Source organism: Canis lupus, chromosome 18, assembly GCF_003254725.2.
Source record: "Canis lupus dingo isolate Sandy chromosome 18, ASM325472v2, whole genome shotgun sequence".
In the NCBI taxonomy this organism is placed as follows: Eukaryota; Metazoa; Chordata; class Mammalia; order Carnivora; family Canidae; genus Canis; species Canis lupus.
The window spans coordinates 53,107,542-53,131,875 of NC_064260.1; the positions used below are offsets into that span (position 1 = coordinate 53,107,542).

The 24,334-nt window shown below is 53.0% G+C and overlaps 1 protein-coding gene across 8 annotated transcripts; it reads right to left on the bottom strand.

The window, feature by feature from the left end:
- Positions 1–8,114: 8,114 nt before the first annotated feature.
- SPINDOC (spindlin interactor and repressor of chromatin binding) lies at positions 8,115–22,911 on the bottom strand. 8 transcript variants are annotated; one of them, XM_025445940.3, is made up of 7 exons: positions 22,565–22,887; positions 19,015–19,097; positions 18,768–18,885; positions 18,529–18,678; positions 18,261–18,398; positions 17,903–18,100; positions 11,397–12,200 (listed from the first exon to the last, which is right to left on the bottom strand). In XM_025445940.3, exons 1-7 carry the CDS (start codon positions 22,689–22,691, stop codon positions 11,989–11,991), a joined length of 1,026 nt encoding a protein of 341 aa, XP_025301725.1. In that variant the 5' UTR covers positions 22,692–22,887; the 3' UTR covers positions 11,397–11,988. The 8 variants fall into 8 exon arrangements, with proteins under 8 accessions (XP_025301723.1, XP_025301725.1, XP_025301726.1 ...); XM_025445938.3 differs by lacking the exon at positions 11,397–12,200 and adding an exon at positions 8,115–8,460 and having other exon boundaries at positions 18,768–19,097; positions 22,565–22,911; XM_025445941.3 differs by having other exon boundaries at positions 11,397–13,678; positions 18,768–19,097; positions 22,565–22,902.
- Between the last annotated feature and the right edge of the window lie 1,423 nt (positions 22,912–24,334).

Sequence of the window (24,334 nt, forward strand, 5' to 3'; positions counted from 1 at the left end):
CCTATGCACATAGGACCCTACTCTTAGAAGGGCCTTGAGCTCGATTTATTTTTATTTTTTTTAAAGATTTTTTATTTATTTATTCATAGAGATGCAGAGAGAGAGAGGCAGAGACACAGGCAGAGGGAGAAGCAGGCTCCATGAAGAGAGCCCGAGGCGGGACTCGATCCGGGGTCTCCAGGATCATGCCCTGGGCTGCAGGCGGCGCTAAACCGCTGCGCCACTGGGGCTGCCCGAGCTCGATTTATTTTATTTTATTTTTTAAAAGATTTTATTTATTTATTCATGAGACACACACACACACAGAGAGAGAGAGAGAGAGAGAGAGGCAGAGAGAGACACAGGCAGAGGGAGAAGCAGGCTCCATGCAGGGAGCCCGACGCGAGACCCGATCTCAGGGCTCCAAGATCACAACCCGGGCCAAGGCAGGCACTAAACCGCCGAGCCACCCAGGGAACCCTTGAGCTCGATTTAAAACTCTGCTGTTGGCAGGGGCAGCCTGGGTGGCTCAGTGATTTAGTCCTGCCTTCAGCCCAGGGTGTGATCCTGGAGACCTGGGATCAAGTCCCACATCGGGCTCCTTGTGTGGAGCCTGCTTCTCCCTCTGCCTCTCTCTCTGTGTCTCTCATGAATAAATAAATAAAATATTAAAAAAAATAAAAATAGAACTCTGCTGTTACCCTTTTGAAATTTTCACCAAGGAGGCCTTGCATTTTCATTTTGCACTGGGCCCCACAAATCTGGTAGCTGGTCCTGGTGGTAGGAAAAGCGTTGGCCTGTACTCAAAACTTTGCACAGTCTAGCCTCAACTTATCTTGCTACTATCCTCTCCAGCTAGATATCACTAACTGATACCTTCCCCTAATTCCTGCCCTGCCACCAAGCTCTCACCTTCAAGTTTTGCACCACCCTCTGCTTCCAGATGTAATATAACATACTTCAAGATTCAGTTCAAATGTCACTTTCTCAAATCCCCTAACCTACCTAGTTCTCCTCAAAAATTAATGATTGCCACACATATACCCCTCTTCAGTCTGCAAATTCTTTCATTCACAAATCTCTATGGAGCACCTGCTATGTGCAAGACATTGTTCTAGGTTCCTCAAGTATACCAGTGAACAAAATAGACAAAGATCTCCACCCTGAGGAACGTATATCTCAGAGGAAGACAGACACCAAACAGAACAGTAAAGATTAAATAAAAAGCAGTCAACTATGGGTGATAAGGATTGTAGGGTGAGTGGGAGGAATGAGTTGTAGTATTAAGGTTATCAGTGTAGGCCTCACCTGAAAGGGTGACACTTAAAGACTTAGAGAAGGCGAGGAAGTGAGCTCTGTGGCTATCTGGGGAAAGAGCTTCCTAGGCAGAGGGGATGGCCAGTGCAAAGGCCCTGAGGCAGAAGAACAAGAAGACCACTGGGACTAGAGCAAAAGGGGGGTGAGTAGTAGAAGAGGGCAGAGAGGTGTCATGGAGCCAGACCTGGTGGACCACTGCTTTGGCTTTCCCTTGGAATGGATGGGGAGCCACTGCAGTGACATGATCAGACTGGCTGCTGAGTTTAGAAGGGAGTAAAGGGGCAGGACAAGACTAGAAGCCTGGAGTCTTCCTAAAAGGAGACTTTAAGGATAATTCAAGGGTGAGATAACAGTGGCTTGGAAAGGAGCAGCAGCAGTGGAAGTAGTGAGAAGTGGTTGGATTGGGGATATACTTGGAAGGCAGGGCTGACAGGATTTCTTGATGGATTGGCTGAGGGGACATGTGAGAGGGGAATTAAGGGTAATTCCAAACTTTCTTACTTGAACAAAACAAAACAAACACAAAAACATTACAGGGGATGCTCAGTCCAGGCAGGCCACTCCTCAGGGTGGGAGGCAGGGTCCAGAATTGCTCTCTGACCAAGCGTCAGATGTCTGGGGTGAGGCAAGACCCATGTATGGCCTCTGACCTGCCACAGACCCTCCCATCTCCCAGAGCTTTATCCTATTTTTCTTGATGTCTCTGAATTTCCGTCATGTACTTTATCACCATTGCCAGACACCATATTGAATTTAGGACATTTCAGAAATGTTGGAGTGTGAAAAAAAATGTACATTGTAGCATTCATGATGGACTAGAAGTTTATTACCAGTGCCCCTGCCCAACCACCCCCAGGCCTGACATTACCATTCCCATTCCCCCTTCTTGGTTTTGCTAACACTCATCGAGAGCTGTGTACCGTGGGGACACCATTAACATGAGCAGGAGGCACTGTTACTTCTCCCAGGTAACTAATAAGGAAGTCAAAGTGTAGAGAAGCTCAGTTCCTTACTGGAGGGGTGAGACTAGGGGAGTCAAGCTCAGGCTTCCTCGCTCTAGAGAGGAGACTAGGGTAGTGGGCATGACACATGCCCTGCTGCCAAGCTGCTTCTTAGTAGCTATGTGATCCTAGGCACTCTTCACCTCTCTCTGCCTTAATTTTTCCATATTTTACCTATTTATTTTTTAAAAAAAATATTATATTTATTTATTCATAAGAGACACAAAGAGAGAGGCAGAGAGATAGGCAGAGGGAGAAGCAGGCTTTTTAATTCTCTCTGCTATAACCTTCCCCACCTCCCTAGAGAACAACACTGGACTAGAAGAAAGAGAGCCCATCTGGTTGCAACTCTGTCACTAATGGATCACGTGAGCCATTAGGTAACTCCCTTCCCAACCTTGAGGGTTCAGGCTCCTTGTCTGTATGATGAGGGGAAGCTGGACTCACTGCTCTCTATGGGGTCATCTGTAATGGTGTCATCTGAATGTCAGGATTCATAAGTTGCAATTCTAACTCCCCTAGGTGATGGTGATGGTTTTGGGAAGTGATTAGGTCGCGAAGGCTCTGTATGATTTACTAGGCATAATGGGATTAGTGCCCTCCTAGAAGGAGCCCCACAGAGCTCTCCAGTCCGTCCCACCATGTGAAGACACAGCGAGAGGACTGCCTTCTGTGACCCAGGAAGCAAGCTCTGAATCTGTCAACGCCTTGATCTTGGACTTCCAGCTTCTAGAACTGTGAGTAATAGATTTGTTGTTTACAAGCCAGGAGTCTATGGTATTCCGTTACAGCGGCTCCAGGTCAAAGACAGTCTCCAAAACCCAAACCCAGCAACAATATCCCTCTCAGCCTTCCTCAGCCAAGGGCTGGTTCCACCACGTCTGGGATAGAGGGGACAGTGTCCCTGCCAGCCTTGTTCACGTGTGCTCAGAGTGAAACAGGGTAGCCATTGCATACCACCCTAGGCGGCGGGGGGGGGGGGGGGGGGGGGGGGGGGCGGCATGGGAGGGGAAGGGGCATCAGGCAGAGAAGCCACCTTCAGAGTCTGTTCTCCTGGGAGGAGGTGCCCTTTTGGACCAACCCATGTTCCCACACTGGGTCACTGTCCCCGGGCAGGGTTCTGCTGCCACCATCACTGAAAAGGCTGGGTGTCCTGGATGGGGAGGGGTGCTGCCACGTTGGCAGAGGTCCTGTGAGAAGCCAAGGGTAAAGCAGAAGTGCACAATTTTTAATGCGGCTCAGAGGGAGATACCCAGGGTGGATGATCTGGGGCCTCTGGGAGCATGGGAACGGGAGGGAGTAGCACAGAAGGTTTCTTAGGGGAGGTGATGCTGAGTCTGCCCCTGAGGGTAAGCAAGTGCTGCAAGGAAGAACTGACAGAAATTGGAGCAGCCCTCAGCGGCCGGAAGAAGATGGCTCTCAAGGAGTCCCCATCTCAGGAGGATGTCCAATGGCCTTGGACTTGCCAACTTGGGAGTTGGCAGAGGGAGTTGGTACTGGCTGGTGTCCAGGGCTCTAACTCGCTTCCTAGAGGAGGCGGGGGCAGGCCGGGCCAGGACTCACTAGTGTGCCAAGAGGCCCTGAGTGGGGATAACCACGGCTGTACAGTGTCACACCTGGAGCCGGCAGGCAGGGTGTCTGTAGACAGAATTCCCACTTTCCTCCCCTGCCACACCCCTAGGAAGAAGAGCCCGAGCCCCCAAAAAGGCCAAGGACACTTTGAGGCTCTTGGTTGCATCCTTGGTACCTGGTGCAGAGCCTGGTGCAGGCTGTCTATGAATCCCTTGGGAATGAAAGCCACAGAACTCTGGCTCCCCTGGTCCCCTCTGCCCAGAATTCTCTTTTCCCATTTAACTGAATGACTCCCTGCTTCAGTATCCTGTCCCGAGGAAGTCCTCTGCAGCCCCCACCTAGAAATCACATCCCTTCGTGGATGAATGTGCCACACGATGTCACAGGGGTGCAATCAGTCAACTCCAGGATTCAGGAAATTCTGTTTATAGAACAAGCCACCATGTTCTTAAGAAAAAAGAAAAGAAACAAGGGGGCAGAGGGGAAAGTAAGGTTGTCTCCAGTTGGAATGCAATGTGTGGACTTTACTTAGCTCCCACTTCAAACCAATCAGCTGTGAAAAGAAACTCAAGGAAGAGTTCTGGAGATTGCTTGCACAACAATGCAAGTGTACTTACTGCTGCTACACTTGCAGATGGTTAAGATGACAAATTTTATGGCATGTGTATTTTCAATGCAATTAGAAACTTAAAAACAAAAACATTCATGGACCAATTGAGGAATATGAACAGTGACTAGATATTAGATAACATTAAGGGAGTATTAATTTTTTTAAAAGATTTTATTTATTCATTTGAGAGAGAGAGAGAGAGAGAGCACAAGTGAGGGGAGGAGCAGAGGGGGAGGGAGAAGCAGACTCCCCACTGAGCAGGAAGCCAGAAGCAGGACTCCATCCCAGGACCCCAGGATCATGACCTGAGCCAAAGGCAGATGCTTAACCATCTGAGCCACCCAGGTGCCCTGGGTTTATTATTTAAAAAAAAAATTTATTCATTTATTTGAGAGAGAGAAAGAGAGAGACAGAGCTGGGGGGCGGGTGCAGAGGGAGAGGGAGAGAGAGAATCTCCAGCAGACTCTCTGCTGAGCATAGAGCCTGACTGGGGCTCAACACCATGACCCTGAGATCATGACCTGAGCCAAAATCAAGAGTTGGATGCTCAATGGACTGAGCCACCCAGGCACCCCAATTTTTTAAAAAGTAGGCTCCATGCCCAACATGGGGCTTGAACTCATGACCCATGTTCTCCTGACTCAGCCAGGCAGGTGCCATAAGGGATTATTAATTTTTAAAGATTTTATTTATTCATTTGACAGAGAGAGAGAGAGAGAGAGAGCGAGCACAAGCAGGGGGAACGGCAGAGGGAGAGGGAGAAGCAGGCTCCTCACTGAGCAGGGAGCCCAGCCTGACTCAGGGCTCAACCTCAGGACTCCGGGATTATGACCTGAGCCAAAGGCAAATGCTTAACCAACTGAGCCACCCAGGTGCCCTGGGATTATTAATTTTTAAAGTGTGATATTGATGTGTTTCATTGAAGACTGTCTCTTAGAGAGATACAAACAAACCCATTTACAGATGAAATGATACCATGTCTGAGATTTGCTTTAAAATAATCCAGAAAAGGGGGGGAGGAGCGCCTGGGTGGCTCAGATGATTGAATATCTGACTCTTGGGATCCCTGGGTGGCGCAGCGGTTTGGCGCCTGCCTTTGGCCCGGGGCGCGATCCTGGAGGCCTGGGATCGAATCCCACGTCGGGCTCCCTGCATGGAGCCTGCTTCTCCCTCTGCCTGTGTCTCTGCCTCTCTGTCTCTCTCTGTGTAACTATCATGAATAAATAAATAAAATCTTTAAAAAAAAAAAAAAAAAAAAGAATATCTGACTCTTGATCTCAGAGTCATGAGTTCAAGCCCCAAGTTGGGCTCCATGCTGGGTATGGATCCTACTTAAAAAAAAATTAAAGAAAAATACAATCTTAAAGAACAAATAAAATAATCCAGAAGGGAGGATAGTGTGGGGAGACAAAGATAAATCCAAATTGGCCATATTTGTTGAAGCTGGGTCATAGATACATCAGGATTCATTATGTCATTTTCTCTTTCTTCTTTTGAGTGTGTTTGAAAATGTCTATGATTGGGTGCCTGGTGGCTGAGTAGTTGAGCATCTGCCTTTGGCTCAAGTCATGATCCTGGGTTCAAGTCCCACATCAGGCTCCCTGAAGGAAGCCTGCTTCTCCCTCTGCCTGTGTCTCTGTGTCTCTGTGTCTCTGTCTCTCATGAATAAATAAAATCTTAAAAAAAAAAAGAAGGAAAACGTCTATGATCAAAAAAGAAATAAGAAAAAATAATGCCCCTCTCTCACACCCTATTTTTTTTTAATAAATTTATTTTTTATTGGTGTTCAATTTCCCAACATACAGAATAACACCCAGTGCTCATCCCGTCAAGTGCCCCCCTCAGTGCCCATCACCCATTCACCCCCACCCCCCCTCCTCCCCTTCCACCACCCCTAGTTCGTTTCCCAGAGTTAGGAGTCTTTATGTTCCGTTTCCCTTTCTGATATTTCCCACTCATTTCTTCTCCCTTCCCTTTATTCCCTTTCACTATTATTTATATTCCCCAAATGAATGAGAACATATAATGTTTGTCCTTCTCTGATTGACTCATTTCACTCAGCATAATACCCTCCAGGTCCATCCACCTCGAAGCAAATGCTGGTTATTTGTCATTTCTAATGGCTGAGGAATATTCCATTGTATACATAAACCACATCTTCTTGATCCATTCATCTTTCGGTGGACACCGAGGCTCCTTCCACAGTTTGGCTATTGCGGACATTGCTGCTAGAAACATTGGGGTGCAGGTGTCCCAGCGTTTCATTGCATCTGAATCTTTGGGGTAAATCCCCAGCAGTGCAATTGCTGGCTCATAGGGCAGGTCTATTTTTAACTCTTTGAGGAACCTCCACACAGTTTTCCAGAGTGGCTGCACCAGTTCACATTCCCACTAACGGTGCAAGAGGGTTCCCCTTTCTCCGCATCCTCTCCCACATTTGTGGTTTCCTGCCTTGTTAATTTTCCCCATTCTCACTGGGGTGAGGTGGTATCTCATTGTGGTTTGGATTTGTATTTCCCTGATGGCAAGGGATGCGGAACATTTTCTCATGTGCTTGTTGGCCATGTCCATGTCTTCCTCTGTCACACCCTATTTTTCTTCCAGGTGCTCATCCTGGCTGCATATATGGAGAACCTCCTCATTTGCTGTCCATCTTGCCCAGAATGGCCCTTGGTTCTCTTGTCCACGTCTGTGTCCCGAGCACCTGGAACTGTGGCACGTGCCTCTCACCCAGCTCACAGCCTGGGCCGGGGCTGCAGGGTCTCTTGAGCCTCAGCTTTGAACCACTGTACATGTGCAGTTGTCTCAACCCCCGTTGTGACTTTGGTGACACTGTGGGTGAGTGTCTCAGAGGCAAACTGCTCACCCAGGAAGATGTGGGTGCCATGGGCAAGAGGACTCACTTTAGGCCGGGAGGGGTGTGGGGGAAGGGCAGGTTCTGGGTTAGGAGTAGCTCCCCATGCCCTCTCCCTAGAGCAGTCCAAGCTCACATGGACATTGTTGTACCAGGCCTTGAGATTCTTGTGCCATCTTGGTTTGAGCAAGGACTATAGATAACACCCTTAATGATGTATTTTTTTGAGGTCTGGTCATTTTTCTGTGATTACATTGTAGCCACCAAAGAAAAATACTCCCTAACATCCTGGGCCAGGTGGTCTGGTCTGTTCCCTTATCTCTTGTTCACTCTGGCTATGCGCTTTTGCCTGCCAGGACTAGTGTCAGAGCTTACTCAGGGGTCCCCTACTTTTCCCTGCCTATACCTTAACCCTTTCCTTACTCACTAGGACCTGGGGGGGGGGGTGCTCTGGAAATTGGCATGGTGAGGTCACAGGAAATCATCATCTGAGGGGAGCAAAGGAGGTGCTGAGCATTTGTCATAGTTGAAGACCTTCCCCACTCCCACCTGACTCCATTTCTGCCTCACACCCTGAACCTACCACAAGTTCCCAGGCTCTCAAGGGAAGAGGTATCAGTCCTGAAGCAGAAACAGGCCATGCAGTGTGGGAGACAAGAGCTCTGGGGTCAGACAGATCCAGGCTCAGACTGGCTCTGCTCCCTCACCAGCTCTGGAGTGGCAGGCAAGTCACCTTGTTCGTCTTGCTGTGGCTGATCCCTCACCTGTATAATGGGCACAATGTGGGGTGACCCACAGTGGGGACACAGCGGGTGTCCTGCCTGCACTCTGTAGTTTCTGCCTGTCCGCCGGGGGCCTTCATTCATGTCTGTGGAATCTGAGCCCTGAAGAGTAATTGCCCTGGCCCCTGGCTCCCTTGCTGCTCCTGCTTCCTCAGGCCACCCAGAGAGTGGGGTCTGAGGAAATCCGAGGCACTGAGATTGCTGTTAGACCAGAAGTCCTGCACTGCTTCCTCCTCTGAAGGCTGGTGTGTCCTTTGGGTGGAATGAGGCTGTTCCCTCTAGAGGGGAGAGGGACTGACAGGATCTGGTGTGAAGGCTCTGGGCCAATATCTGGTCCTGGGAGGGCTGGAAAACAGACACACCTTACCAGTTGCTATGCCTACAAAGCAGCAGCCCCTCCCTGCCCGTGCTGCCCATGGGGAGGTGAGATGGTGCCTCTTTCCCAACAGAGCCGGTGGGGTGACACTGAGAGGCTGCTGTCCCATCGGAGATGCTCTCCCACTCCAGCTCCCCATCCTTCTACCACCCCTTGGGGGTATGAGGACTTTACAGTCTCATTTGAACCACAGAACTACACAGCTGTGTGTGAGAGAAGCGGGGCGGGGTCAGATTGTAGGAGCAGCCTAGTCTGGACCAGACCAGCGACGTAGCTGGGGTGTCACATGGGGCCCAGCCAGTGTCTTCTCTTCCCAACCACACACTTACACACACCAGTTTCTCTTTGAGGAGGGAAGGGGCTGTTTCTTCCTTTGTCCTAGACCAGCTTTAACTACACAGCTGTTACTGGTATCCAGAAAGCTCTCCCCTACCTGGACCCTGAGGACGGCAACTGGGAACAGCAAGGGATGGCCCATTTTGGAAAGCAAAGGGAATTAGAGGCCAGGGTATCAAGAGTTGGGGGCGGGCACCCCCCATGGCCAAGTGGTTTAGTGCCGCCTGCAGACCGCGGCGTGATCTTGGAGACCTGGAATCGAGTCCCAGATCAGGCTCCCCGCATGGAGCCTGCTTCTCCCTCTGCCTGTGTCTCTGCCTCTCTCTCTCTCTCTCTCTGACTCTCTCTGTGTCTGTCATGAAAAAATAAACAAAATCTTAAAAAAAAAATACTTTGGCTTAAGTTATTTAAAAAAAAAAAGAGTTGGGGGCAGTGCACCCTCTTCTCCCACCCCTTCACTCAGCATTGTGATTGGGCCTTGGCATCCCATCTGGAGAAAGCTGCCACCACCAGCCCCGGGTCACTGCTAGTGTGTGAGCCTTCCTTGGCGTTTGGGTAAACGGTTGCAGCAGCATCTGGTCTGGAGTTGTCAGAGACAGGGGTGGAAGAGGGACTCCCCCACCAGAGCCACCAAGCTCTGAGTCACCAATGTTAGGAAACTTCTGTACTTCAGGTGGAATCATGTCCTCGGCTCTGCTCTTCATCTCTCCCTGGAAGCCCAGAGGTGCCCACTGGGAGCTCCAGCCACACGCACTCATACAGTCCCTAGGGTCCTGGCCAAGGCTGGGCGGACTCCTGCCAACCAGGAATGTGAGGATGAAGTCACGGAACCACTGTGCCACCTGCAGCCACTGTGGCTGCCACCCCGTGAAGGGAGCCGCACACACTAGAGACCAGCTTCCCCTGGAAAATGTTGCATGGGAAGACACATCAAGAGAGCGCTTGACAACTGAGCACCTACTATGTGCTGGGCCCAAGCAGGACCCTAGGGAAACAAAGTCAGGGCAGCCTAGTCCTTGCCCAAAAGGAGCTCACAGTCTAGTGAGCCAGCCATCAATCACGTCAACAGCAGCGAAGGTGCACTGAATGTCTCAATTTTACGGTGAGCTTCAGACATTTTCTCAACTAAACACCCAGCAACACAGCCACATCAACTGAAAAGCATGCTGGCATAAATGTAAACAGTCGTGATTGTGTGAAGGACAGAAAGACCTCACCTACAGTAACTCACATTCACGTTTCAAAGCCTGATTTTCAGCCTTATTCCTTCCTGCCTGTTAAGTGGGAGAGAAGTTTTACCAGTTTGCAGAAACAGTGGTGGAGATGCAGTGGAGGTCTGTGGCCCACCTGTCACGCACTGGTGAAGCCACCCGAGACACAAAGTGTTCTGAACCATATCTGTGCCTTCTTATCCCCTGTGACAAGGGCCCTACAGCTTTGCCCTCCTTCTCCCAAGCTTGTTAGGGAGAAAGGACCACATCCCGGGAAGCTACCACACAGAGACTACCCACCCCTGGCCCACATCTGGGTGACACCAGCTCAGAGCAGCACCCAGCATGCTTGCAGTATGCTCATACCTAGATCCCTCCTGATCTCAAGACTAGCTTTCCGGTTAGTCTCAAAACCCAGCTAGCTCAGTGTCGTAGGTGAACTCTTCCTTCAGAGTGCTATCAAGGCCTCACCTCTGCCCTGATATGCAGTATTTATCAGGAGCAGGAAAGCAGTCCTGGTGCAGGGGGTGGACTGTCCTGATGCTCCACTTGCCTCTGGATTCTAAATATGACAGTGGGGTTTGGGGTCTGGCAGGGAGCTCCCCGTGTCCCTCTTCTATGCCCATATCACCAATGGGAGAGAAACAAGATTCTACATAGATTTGGCCTGTGATGTTGGTTTAGGAGGGTAAGGAATCTGGTGAAGAAACCCAGAGTGGGCCATCTCTTGGTCCAGGGAATGGGGAAACCAGGCAAAGGAGGGAGTTTTTAATCAAGCCAGGGAGAGGGTGGGCTAGAGTAAGGCACCACACGCCTGCCTCAACCATTTCACTTTAGAAGGTCAACAAGTAGGGTGTAATTAGCCCCTGTCCCCCACCGTGGGCTCTCTGGGACAAGGTTCACTAGGTGAGTCAGAAGGTACAAAACATTAAAGAGGAGGTGTTTTCTTTTCCCTCCCTCCCTCCCTCCCTTCCTTGGATTTATTTATTCATGAGACAGAGAGGCAGAGGGAGAAGCAGGTTCCCTGCAGGGAGCCTGATGCGGGATGGGACTTGATCCTGGGACTCCAGGATCATGACCTGAGCTGAAGGCAGATGCTCAACCGCTGAGCCACCCAGGCATCCCAAAGAATGTTTCTGACCCCATTTCAAGGGCTGGGAGAAGGGGTGCAGGGTCTCTCTGTGACTCGCGCCCAGTCAGCTCCACACCTCCATGGAGCCAATGAGGCCCTACCCTGGCCCTGCTCTGCCCTCCCACCCAGGACAAATTTCCAGCCCTCCTGCCCCTCAAGGTCACTCCAGGAGCCTGGAGATCCTGTTAGCAAACCCCTTCCCCCAATGATGACCCAGACAGAACTCTTAATAAAAAAAAATAATTTATTGTCAACAAAGGAGATATATACAACAGGAAAGTAAGTGAAAAGGAGGGAGTGAACAAAGCCCCCCAGGTGGTCTGCTTGGGCCTCCTGCAGGGATGGAGCGGGAAGAGGTAATGGAGGCCTCCTGGTTTAGGAGCCTGAACAGGTGGGGGAGGAGAGGCGTCCCCCGAGGTAGTGGGACTCAGTTCAAACCCCATCGTGACCACCTCTTATGTAAGGCACTGTGCCAAGGGAGAATGGTGGGGGCTAAGAGGGGGGAAGGAAGGGGGACGGAGAGGTCTGGGTCAGCAAAAGGATTGGGGTAGGTGTTCTCCACAGGCCCAATGCCCTACCATACGACAGCCCTGAGGCCAGCCTTGCCCTTCCCAGGGCCTGGTCTTGTGCCTTGCCAGGGGTCAACATCTTCCAGTGCCCCCAAGTAACAACGGATGCTGCCCCCCATCCTCTCCTCCATCCTGCCTTGGCACCTGGTTTTACTCTCTCCATCAGGTGGCCAAGCTGGGCAGCTCTGAGTGATAAGCCAAAGGGGGACCTTGCCTCCTCCCTCCCTCCCTCCCCAGGAAAGCGAGAACCTACATGCCACTCCCTGCCTCTGGCTGCCCCCCCATGGTGGTGCTGGACTCTGACAGAACCACAGGCCAGTTGGGGGGGTCACCTCCTCCCACACTCTTGGTGCCCTGGGGGTGCTTGGACCAATCTTGCAGGAGGCTGACTGCTGGGGGCTCCTCCATCCGTACGCGGATAACCTGGAGATCCAGCGTCCCGCGAAGCCCCGGAGGGGGAGCTGGGCAGCGATGGGAGCAGAGAGCAAAAGTCAGGGCCCTTTGGACCCCCATCCCGAGAATGGCCCCTGAAGGCTTCTGCATTACCATTTCTAGCTCTTCCTTTCCACAGTCCAGGGCCTGGTATGAGGGGGAGCCCAAGGAACAGAGGAAAGCTCCACTCTTGGCTCATCCAAGGACCCCAACAAACCAAAAGATGAGATCCTTGCTTCTTAGGTAGAAGTCGGGCACACCCTGTTGGCTTCCTCCCCCATGTGTTTTGGTACACACATGCTCACTGCTGTATGCTCACCTCTTATGTAACTTCAGCTCACTCCACTTCATCTAAAACTCACTGGGCGCCCCAGCCTCTGTGGGCAGAGGTGGTGGGGGTGGGGAACACCCCAAAGAGAAGATGGCTCTGCCCACTACGGGGCTCACAAATGGATACAGAGGGAAAGGAGGGAAAACCTGATGGCCAGTCCTGGGTTAGAGTCCCAGCTCTGCTCTGCGAGCCCCACCAGGCCCTTCACCTCCCATCGGGACCCACCACATGGGGAGATCGGACGTTTACCATAACTGGGGAGGAGCTGCTCCAAATAAGCAAAGCCAGGACCCCAAGGAGGGGAGAGCAGACCCCCACAGTGACTGTGCAGCCATGAAAGCATCCCCTATCACATGGGAATGCACAAAAGTATTTTACATGGAAATCAGAACCAGACATGGTGACTGCAACTGTCCTGATGTCTGTTTTGGGAAGGATCTTTCACAGCAGGCCAGTACCTATGCAGTGGGTGGGATAGGGTAGAAGTGGGATCCTGGGGAGAACATCACTAGTCACCAGGAGAACTCTAGCTTCTTTTCTGGAGTGTAACAGGAATAGCAGTGACAGCGCCCAACTTGGTTTGCACTGGGGACCTGTACCGTAGGAGAGGAGACCATAGCGGGCAAAGACCAGAGGCCAGGAGCCCACGGAGAGGACTGTTAAAGGAACCAGGCAAGAGATGGCTGGGACCAGGGCAGCCTCAGCGAGTGGGGGGGGGGGAGGAGGGGTGAGACAGGAAGATGAATTCTGAATGGATTTTGGAGGTGGGGCTAACAGGATACGCGGGAGGTTCATGTGGAGTCTGAGAAACAGAAGAGGATGACGCCAGGATTGAGCCTGAGCAAAGTGTAGAATGCAAGAGGGGAGAGGAGGCTGGGAAGAGGAAGGTGGCTGGGGGCGGGGGGCGGGGGGGTTCAGTGTGACAGATCTTACAATCACAGACCGGTCACATGGGCATCTGGAAGAGAGGCTGGAATCAGCAGATCCGGCTGGGAGCTGGGAGCAGGTGAACTTGGGGTGGATCGCTCTGGGAGTGAGGAAGGCCCTGCTGGTTGAGGTATCTGGTATCCGGTCACTCACTTAACCACTCACGCACCAGACACGCGGGCAGCACATGGATCGTCTGCCGGGTGCATCACAGGAAACGAAACAGACACATATCCTGACCTGAAACAGCTTACATTCAAAAAAAAGGAGGAAAGATAATCAGCAGATCCGACTCAGGGAGCCATGTGTGAAAGAGCAGAAGTGGAACAGCCAGTGAGGCTAGAGGAAAACCCAGAAGGTTGCCTGGGAAGCCCACAGATGGCAAGTGGCTCTGGGAAAGGCCGAGGGCTGGGGTCACTGTTTTGTCACATCGGGAAGGGCATGGACTGAGAATCGACCACTGGATTCTCATTTTAGACAAGTCAATGGTGACCTTGCTGGAAAAGCCACGTCAGCATGAGGCTGGAAGATGGGAACAGGGCTGAAGCGGCTCCCAGAGAGATGAGGGTTGGTTAGTGCAGAAAATAGTCCCCAGCCTTGCTGAAGAAGTTTGGCAACAAATGGGACAGTGGCTAGCGAGGGATGAGGAGGCAAGGGGGAAATCTCAGCTTGCATCGGCTGCCGGATGCAATCTACAGGAGAGGGAAAACCGGACGGTGGACAGAGAGCAGAGGACAGAGGAAATGGTGGCTAGCAAGGCAGACAGCTGGGGTCTAGTAAGAGGCCCAGGGGGCCAAGCTTTGCTAGCGGGGTTTAGCTCCAGCAGCAATGAGAAGGCAGAGGATGTGGCTTGGATGCTGCAGAGGAGAAGGACACAGGTGGAAATGCACACATGCTGTCGCTTACTGGGTGAGGGGCCCTGAGAGTGCCTTGCCTCCCCAAGGCTGTGTCCTCTTCCCCAAATACTGTGTATGGTGGTTGTGGGAATTTAAGGAGACAGACTACACAAAGATGTTAAGAGTTTGGCACATGGTAAGAGCTCATGAACTTCAGGACTTCTCAAAGCAACAGGATTAAGTACCAGTTCCTTCTGGTAGCATAGAGGGCAGAGGTGAGGGTGGGTGTGGAGGGGAGCCTCAGGAGAGTGAGGCCTGACTTGTGATGCCCTTCCAGAAAGCATGCATGATCAAAGCCCAGGGCCATGAAAGAGCAAGCCAGAAGAACCTATCAGCCCAGGGACAAGCTGAGCCCCATCTGCACTCCAAACCCAGGGCTGGCCCTCCTCCCTCCTGGGAAGCCCAAACCCCTCTGCTTCCCCGGCTCTGTTCCTCTCTCCTCTACATTTGTGCATGTGTGTGTCCACGAACACACCTTCTCCAGAGGGTAGGCCTGAGTCCTTTTCTCCTGTTTCTCATTAAGGCTTGTTTCTGCTCGGGGACTCTGAAAATGTTACCACCAAATGACGGTGAAGGCAGCCACTACCCACTATTTCAATAAATCTTTACTGAGAGCTTTCTTTGTGCCAGGTATGATACCAAGTACCGAGGATATAGCAGCGAATAGAACAAAGACCCTGTCCCTTGTGAAATTCACACATGCTCACACTCATGTGCACAGGTGCCCGCATGCATACACGTGCGCACGCGCACACACACACACACACACACACACACACCACACCTTTTCCTTGGTCCAGCCTGGAAACATACTGGACCTGGCCGAGGTATCTTAAAAGCCAGGTCTCTAGATCTTACTCAAATCAAATACTAGCAAGACAAAGAGGGCTTTTCCTTACAATTTGTGAGTGGGGTCCTCAAGGCTTCCCTTCTCTCTGGCTTGGACACTTCCCCTCCCTCTTCCTGCAAAGCCCTTTGGAAAGCTCCAGAAAGTCTCCTCTGCTTCACACTGTGATCCATCAGCTCAGCTGACCTCACCGTAGTGACCTCACCAATTTCTAAATCCTTGACTTTTAAACCTTTTTAAACTGATAGAATTAGAATCTTTACTCAAAATCTTTTAAGAACTTCAATACAAAAAGCAACTCAACATGAAGATATTCTGGTTGAAGCCTCACAGGGTTTTGAGAAATCTGCCCAAGCTTTGGGATCCCCAAACAGTCTGTGGCCACCGCTCTGGAAGCCTTTGCTCCGCACAGAACTACAGTGGCTGCGTCACTCCTCCAACCTGTACCTTCAAACAGACAGTAAATTTCTTGGGGACAGAGAAACTCTGTCCTCACTCATGTTATTTTCCATAGTGCTCCCCTGAGGGCCCAGCCTGGCTACAGGCAGGAACACTTACACAGCGTCCACTGTGTGTTCCCGCCACCTCCAACCTCCCTAGATTCTGCCACCTGCTGAGAAAAACCCTCTCATGTCAATTATATTCATGTATCCCAAGGCCTCAGACTTTGCCCACGTACCCCAAAGGAATGTGAGGTCTCAGGGACTCCCTTCTCAGCTACTCACCACTCCAGACAGGTGAATTGGGGCACAGGGTATCCCAGGTTTCAAAATGAAGGCTCCCTTTCGAGAATGAAACCAGAAGACCCATTAAACAGTGGAAGCAGTGAGCCATTTAAAGCAGTGATCCACCGAAGAGAACGAGGAAGCTCAGGGAACGCTCAAGTCCAAGCAGAGCACACAGTCTCGGGGAGGCAGGACTGGAATGTGGCTCAAGCTGAAACTTGAGACAGTTAAGACCGTGATCTACGTGAAGAGCTGACGCCTGCCTCAAGATGAGAAAAAACAGAGCCTATCTTGGTAAAATAGAATTCAGTGAAAAGTGCGTGTACACACATACAGGCACACGCTGAGCTTCGTGAGAGGTCTCAAGACACAAAACCAACTATTAACAGTGCTCACCACTGTTGAGTGAGGTGGGGTGGGCAAGAGAAGGGGCATATTTGCTTTTTCTTCCTTTCTTTTTTTTTTTTTTTTTTTGCTTTTTCTTTGTACAAAAAGTCCACCTCCTTTTTGAGACCCCTGCTCTGGGGAGCCCCTGGTACCTCCCGTGCTAGCTTTCCCTGGGCTCTAACTCCGAATGCACTATTTCAGGCAGGCCACGACAAAGTGCTCTGTGTGTCACCTGGTCACTCCTTCAAGAGCCATTTCCTGGGCAGCACGGGTGGCTCAGCGGTTTAGCGCCGCCTTCAGCCCAGGGCCTGATCCTGGAGACCCAGGATCGGGATCGAGTCCCACATCGGGACTGCATGGAGCCTGCTTCTCCCTCTGCCTGTGTCTCTGCCTCTCTCTCTCTGTGTCTCTCATGAATAAATAAAATCTTAAAAAAAAAAAAAAAAGCCATTTCCTGAGCCCGAGGCGCCTGGCATGGAGAGATGAAGAGGAATGAGGCTCAGCCTCTGCCCTCCCAAGGCATGTTCTGGTCTAATCTGAATCCAGCCACTGCCTGGCTATATGACTGTGTTGCTCAAAGATATCCACTCCCTAATCCCCAGGATCTCTGACTATGCTATCTTACGTGGCAAGGGAGAACTGAGGCAGTAGATGGAATTAATGTTGCTAACCAGCTGACTTCAAAATAGATTGTCCTGGATGATCTGGGTGGGCTCCACAGGATGACAGGGGTCCCAGGGGGGGAAGAGGGAGGCAGACAAGTCAGAACAAAGACGACATCCTCAGAAAGACTCTACTGGCCACTGCTGGCTTTGAAGACGGAAGGAGACTATAGCCAAGGAATGCTCGCTTCTAAGAAGCTGGGCAGGACAAGAAAATGGATTACCCCCCAGCGACCCCCTGCTGGAGCCTCTAGAAAAGAATAGGACCCTGCCGATTTTAGATGGATGAAACCCATTCTAGACCTCTGACTTCCAGAACTGAAAAGTAATAAAGTGTATTCTTGTAAGCCACTAAGATTTGTGGTAGTTTGTCATAGAAGCCACAGGAAACGAATACAAGGATCAAGGGAGGGAAGAACCAGCTGAGACTCCACCTTCCCACGCGGAAAACAGACTTTTCTAAGGGCCAGATGAACTACATAGAGAAGTTTCTTGAAATTGGTTGAACATGATACAAACGCAAGCACTTCATGCTATCATTCAAAAGTCACTGAGCTGCTCTCTACGGAGGTGTCTGCTGAGTTGACCAGGGGTCTGTTCTGTTCCAGTCCCACTCGGGCCCTGGCTCCACCAGGGCGAGCTAGGCACCTCAGGTTCCAGGAGGAATCAGCCATAAATAAGTGTGCTGATGGGTGTCAGGCTCTGGGGAGTACTGGCTTAGCCCAACCTAACAACCAACTCCAGGACACTCCCCAGGAGCTAACAGAGCGGCTCAGCTTGCTGGCCAGTCCCCACCATTCTGGTCTGCCCGCCCTCGGCCCCGCGTCTCAGGGGCCCTGAGCAGTAACCACCTGTATCCCAGGCTCTGCTGCAGAGCAGCCTTGAGGAGGCCAGACCCCAGGGATGTAGCCTGGCTCTCTCCGACCCACCCTTGTCGTCCCCTCCCAGGAGCTCACCTGGAGAGGGGCTTTCTGGCTGGGGAAGGCCTCCTGCAGCAACCCCTTCTCTGGGTGAGTCCTTGCTGTCTGAGGCCCTGAGCTGTGTGTGAGAGAAGAGCTGGAGGACGAAGCCCGGGGGGAAGCTGCCGTCGGTGAAGTGACGGACCTCAGCAGGAGCAGCAAAAGTCTCCGTGGGTGAGTCAGGTGATGGGGGGTCTGGAAGGAAGGACAGGATAGAACAGAGTCTGTAAGGCTGTGCTGCCTATGGCCACTGAAGCCAGAGTCCAGAGGCCTGGACGGCCCCCCTGCCCTGGCGTGACTTTCCTCTTGGAGCACTGCGCCTGGAGCCCACGCCCGTCATGGGCCTCTCCCTCACCTGGGTCAGGGTCTGGGTCCAGGTCCAAGTTTTTGGTCATGGGTCTGCCTCTTTTCTTTCTGACCGGTTCTTCTCCAGGGGGCTCCTTCCATCTCTGACCACGGGGCTTCCTATTTCCTGCCTCTGAGGCAGGGGCAGCTACAGAATGAGAAGACCTTGTACCTTTGAAAGGGGCCACGCCTGGGCCCTGTAGCCTCTCGCCACACAGAACACAGAATGCGCACTCCCCTCTCCCCAGCTCAGCCGCAAGGGCTTCCCAAAAACTGACCAGGAAGCTCGAGGGGGCGGAGTCCCCTGGGCCGGCTCCTTTTCGGGAGAGATGGGTTGTCCTCAGAGTCGAGGAGAACAACGATCTCTGCTGGCATTTTGGCAGGGTCTGGGTCGGAGTCCGGGTCAGCTTCGACATCCTGGCCTGAGTCTGAAGAAGGCAAACACCCAGTGAGTTCCAAGTGCTCTGTGAGTCCGACTTTTCCCTTCATCCTCCACCCGACCCTCACTTCCAACTACCTGAGGTGGGCGAGGAAGGCTGCTCAGCTCTGATGTCTTGCAAAAGGGCCACTCCCTCACTCCAGGCCTCCAGGATGTTGCTTTTCTCTGAAGGGCTCAGGTCCAGGGTGTGAGGATGCTGCTCCAGGATATGCATGCGCGCCGTGTCGGCAGAGGGGGACCGGATTTCGGACCCACACACCATGCACAGTGCCCGCCCGCTGCCTCCGGGGCTGTTTCCCACAAGGAACTCCTGCTCCCAAGACACCTGCTGCTTGGGCTCCTCACAGCCATCGCTGCCTGCCTCCAGCAGGTTGGGCCTAGGCGGTGGGGTCTTCTCCTGCTGGGCCACTACAGAGGGAGACGTGCAGGAGGATGTTACCAGTAGAGGTACCCATGGCCTAGAATACTTACATGATTCCCCAAACTTGGTGGAGGGCTGGAGGGCGGAGGGAGGCACATTCTTACCCCAAGTCTCTCTCTCTCCTCTCCACTGCAGCCCGCGAGGCACTAACCATACTAAACGCAACCTGTGTGCATCGGCATCCCACTATCTGTGTATCTGCCTTTTTTTTTTTTTTTAAAGATTTTATTTATTTATTCATGAAAGAGAGACAGAGAGAGGCAGAGACACAGGCAGAGGGAGAAGCAGGCTCCATGCAGGGAGCCCGACGTGGGACTCAATCCCGGGACTCCAGGGTCACGTCCCAGGACAAAGGCAGGCGCCAAACCACTGAGCCACCCAGGGATCCCCTGTATATCTCCTTTCAATCTGGCTCCAGACCACAGGGTTTCCAACAGGCTGTGTTCTTGCAGGTCTTCAGCTTTGGCACATTCATCTAGACCATTCTGATTAGTCTGACAAATTCCTACACTTCCTTTATGGCCTTGCTCACATTGTCACTCCTGGGAAGCCTTTGGGACCTCCCACCCCGACGGTTGATTATATCCACCTCTGACTTCCAGGCCATGCTGCATACTTTCTTGAGAACATCTGATTGTCTCACTGCCCCCACAGGGCCTGCCACCTAGGAGATGCTCCGGGAGCCTGCAGTCAGCAAAGAACAGGCATGCCTGTTTCTCCACCTGGCAAGGACCCTTCAGAAGGCTGCCACACCCCATCACAATCCCTCTCCCACCTCCCAGAGCATTTGCAGGGGTGATCTCATTCCCAAGGGTCTGCCTGGCATCTGTTCCCTGTGCACATGGGCCACAAGCTCTGGCAGGGCAGGAATTCTTTCCGGTTCAACAAAGGCAGCCTTGGACCCCCATTAGCCTGGCAGCTCCATGCTTCTGCAGCAGAGTCCCCTTGCTCTTTTGTAACCGCATCTCCTTCCCATCTGAGAAGATGGGATGAAGTAAAATATGAGGGGCCCTGACGTCTGGGAACCGTATGGATAAGTGGCATATGAAACGGGTCTGAGAAGTGGCCAGGACTCGGAAGATTCAGGTCCGAGGCTGGGCTGTTCCTATGTCCCATGTGACCATGCACAGTAACCTTGACCTCTTGACTGCCATTGGGCTTTCTTTCCCACCACTGCTCGGAAACAACTCCCGTCAAGGTCACCAAAGCTAAACCTGGCTGTCAGTTCTTAAATTTCATCATTTGGCTCGTCACTTCTTCCATCTAGGTTTTTGTTACTTGGCTTCCAGGCACTGCCTCCTGTTGATTCATTCCTTTCTTCCCTGGGGCTCTCTTGCAGTTGCTGGTACTGGGTCCTCCTCACCTCTTTTCAGGTGCCTGTGCAGCTCTCTCATCTCTTTCAAGGAATAGCCTGAAGAACTATCTTTTTACCACAGCCCTCTTGCCTCCTGCAGAAAGCTGGACACCCCATTCCCCTTTACCCCTCATGTCCTGCTCCTCAGCCCACACCACCATCAGACCTAACGTGTGTTTTACTTGTGCACCATGCCTCCCCACTGCCCAGTGAGCTCCAGGACAGCAAGACTTTGGATCGTTCACACCTGGACCTCCAGCATCAAAAACAATGCCTGGCATGCAGTGGCATTCAGAAATCTTTGATGAGGGACTGACTCAATCTCCAACCTGCAGTCACTGGAGAGAGCTCCACAGTTCAGTTTTTTAGACCTCTCCTATCTAACTCCTTCCTCTGACAGGTGTTGTCCCGTTGCCTGGCGGCTGACAACTCCCGTATCTATACCACCAGCCGCTCTCCAGTGGCACTGAAATGCATGTGTCTGATGCCTATCTGGCCTTACAGCTTGGATGTGTCACAGGCATCTCAAACTCGCCCCATTCAAATCTTAACTCTGTCTTCATACGCTTGCATCCTAGTCGCCTGGTCTTGGGATGCGGGAGGCCTGTCCTTCTGGGTGCTCAGGTCAAAAGCCTTGAATTCATCCTTTTCTCCTCTAAACTCTTTCAAAAAGCTTCTGCTTCAGGACACTTACACTTGCTATTCTCTCTGTCTAAGATGCTTTCCCTCCAATCATCCACAAAGGTTCGTTCTCTCCCATCCTGGGAGTCTGGGCTCAAAATTCACATTGGAAAAGAAGCCTTTCTGACTACTTGATATTCCAAATAAAACGCCTCCCAATCCATTTTCTCCTCCCTTTGCTCTGGTGTTCTCTGAACCACTTATCGGCACCTGACACCCTATGCACTGAATTACGTTTGTCTTTGGTCATTCATTTATACGTATATGTAGATGAGATGTTACATCTTTGTTCATAACCATTTGCATGTCCAGCCTAAAACTGCCTCGTTTATAATAGGTGCTACTAATAAAAACCTGTTGAATGAATTAACTTCTCCGGACTTCTGTTTCCCCACCGTAACAGTGGGGAATAGGGCCTCCCTTAAAGGGTTGTTGAAACAATTAATTCACGCAGCCTAGCATCCAGCACTCAGTAAATACTAGCACAAATACGGAAAAGAACCTCTGCTAGATCTAAAGCTCTGACAAGGGCAGCAGCTTTCATTTCCTCGACTTGTTTTAAAACCCTGCAGATTCCAAAAAGGCTGAGAGGCAGTGCACGGAGATAGCGTGTTCCGCGGGGATTAAATAAATGGCCTTGCTCTCTCTTTTGGGTACAATCCCCTTTATGGGAAGAGGTATCTTAAAATAAACACACGTTCGCATTTCTACGAAAAAGATTTTTTTTGGCATTTTCGCCAGTATTAAGTTTTCCGTTTAGACGGCCCTTTGTTTTCTAATGGTCTGCAAGATCCTGCGGACTAAAGAAATTGGTAAAGGGGGAGGGGAAAGCAAGTGTTCCCAGACCGTTCCTGCTATCCCCTCCTGAGGCCAAGCCCCTTCCTGCGTGGCAGAGGGTACCCCTGGCAAGCGCTGTATCCCATTCACCCCTGAAGCGCTAGAATCTGACACCTGTGGCTTACTCAAGTGTTAGGCAGGAGATGCAAAGAGGGGTTGGGGGACAGGAAGGCTTTCCGTGCGGAGGGCCCTGAAAATCCTCCCCTCGGCGGGCGGCATCCTCCAGCTCCCTCCGGACAGCAGGCCGCCGCGCCCAGCCTCGGGCCTGGAGGCCTCGCTGCCCCTCGGCCTGGACCGCAGCCCGGCCCCCGCCTCCGCGGGGCGGGAGGCCGCGGCCGCCGGTGCGGGGCCCGGGCGAGGGGGCGCTCGGGCACCGGAAGATCCGGAGCGCGCGGGGCGTGGATCGAAGGCTCCAGACCCCGGACGGGGGCGGGGGAGGGGGAATTCGGGGAGGCCCCAGATTCCAGACCCCGGAGGGGGCGGAGCCAGAGCGGGGGAGGGGGCGCCCGGGTCCCAGGCCGGAGGGGGAGGGGGCGCGCGGGCCGCGCCGTGACGCGGAAGTGGGGTCCCCTCCAGCCTCACCTCTGAGCATCGGCTCGGGCCGTGGAATCACGGCCACCACCACGGCCTCTTCCTCGTCCTCCCCTTCCTCGCATTTGAGCGTCACCTCGAAGCAGTCGAGCGCGGCGCCCTCGGCCTTCAGGGCCATGATGCGGCCGAGGCGGGGGGCGGGGGGGGACGCGGTGACCGGACGCGGGAGGCCGGGCGCGCCGCCAGGGGCCCCCTCCCCGCCGCCCGCCGCCCGCCGCTCACCGCCCGGCCTGCGAGGGCGCGACCGGGCCTCCCCGAGACCGAGCGCGTCGGGACCCCGGGCGGGGAGGGCTCAATCCGGGGCCCCAGGCCCCCGCCGCTCCCTTTTATGGAGGCTCATTGTCGGCGCCCGCCCGGCCGGCCCGCCGCGGGCCCGCCCCCGACCCCGCGCGGCCAATCGCACGTGGCCCCGCCCCGGGCACGCGGCTCCGTTACCTCCCCGGGACCCGCAGGGCGGCGGGGGCGGCGGGGCGCTGCCGGCCGGGAGAGGCCCGAGACCCCGCGCTGGGGGCCCCTCCCCGGGCTGCCCCCGGCCCCGGCCCCCGGCCCCGGCCCCCGGCCCCCGGCCCCCGGGCGCGCGTCGAGAGCGCTCGCGGGGCCCCGGGGGCGCTGCGGTCGCTGGTGCCTTCCCCGAACGAGCCTGCCCCCGCCGGGAGATGCCCAGGCGGGAAAAGCAGCGGCGGGGCGGTGAGCAGGGCCGCGGCCCGGGCGGGGGACGGGACCCCGATGGCTCGCGGGCGCCGTGACCTTGGGCTCGCCCTCTGTTTTCTTAGACGACCTCATCCTTTCTCCGAAAACGCCGCGGAGCCTCCCGGACGAGGGGGGCGACGGTGGAAGAGCCAAGTGGAGGGTGGGCGCGCGCACCGCGCCGGAGGGTTTGGATTGCCTTTTTTTTGTTTGTTTTGTTTTTTTGTTTTTTAACGTGAGTCTAGAAATGTGGAGCCTCCTCAAGGTCACACGAATCCCTGAGAGCCCTGAGACCAGGGTCCAGTGGCCGTGACACGCGGCTGCATCATAATCCCGCTCGGTGCAACCTGGGTGAGCTCTTCTCTCTGTGACGTAGAATGGGCATCTCTGCTGTAGAAACTCTCCTGAGATTTGGGTGGGGAAAATGTCTGACGCTGGAAATCCGTCTTAAAATGCCACCGCGTCCGACCAGACTCAGTAGGAATTCAGAATAACGTGTGGAGTAGGTTGGAGGTTGGAGGGCAGATACGAACCGGTATTATCAGGACGACCATAGGTCTTTAAGGGAAGAATTTTGTTACTTTCAAGAGTATCCAGGACTTTAAAGATTTTTCAAATAAAGGTGTTAACCAAGCTGGTTTAAGTCATTTCTACCTCATGATCACCTAGTAACTTTTGCAGGGATCCCTTCGTTGACCTGCTCCCCTCTGCATTGCCCTGCGCGGGGCCGATCCCCAGGCTCCCAGGACTGGGGCCTTCAGGTCTGGGTTAGGCCATTGGGAGCCAGTGGCAGGAGACTGGAAAATCGAAGGGAGGATAAAGCCAGTGTGTTTCTTCTCTTTCTGTCGCTTGCTCAGGTTTGGGCAGGTCTCCAGCTGTAGATAAAGCTCCTCTGTGGCTCTAGCTCTTACTGGATATGCTGCCATGGTTCCAACTTTTGGAGGAGGATCTTCACTTCCAGGCTACATTAATTCCATCTCCTCCATTTGTTCCTCCAGTTTAGAAGTGATGGGAGTGTCCTGTCATTGCTAATCTCTGGGTTACCTCTCTATCCCCTGTTGGACTACTCAGCCC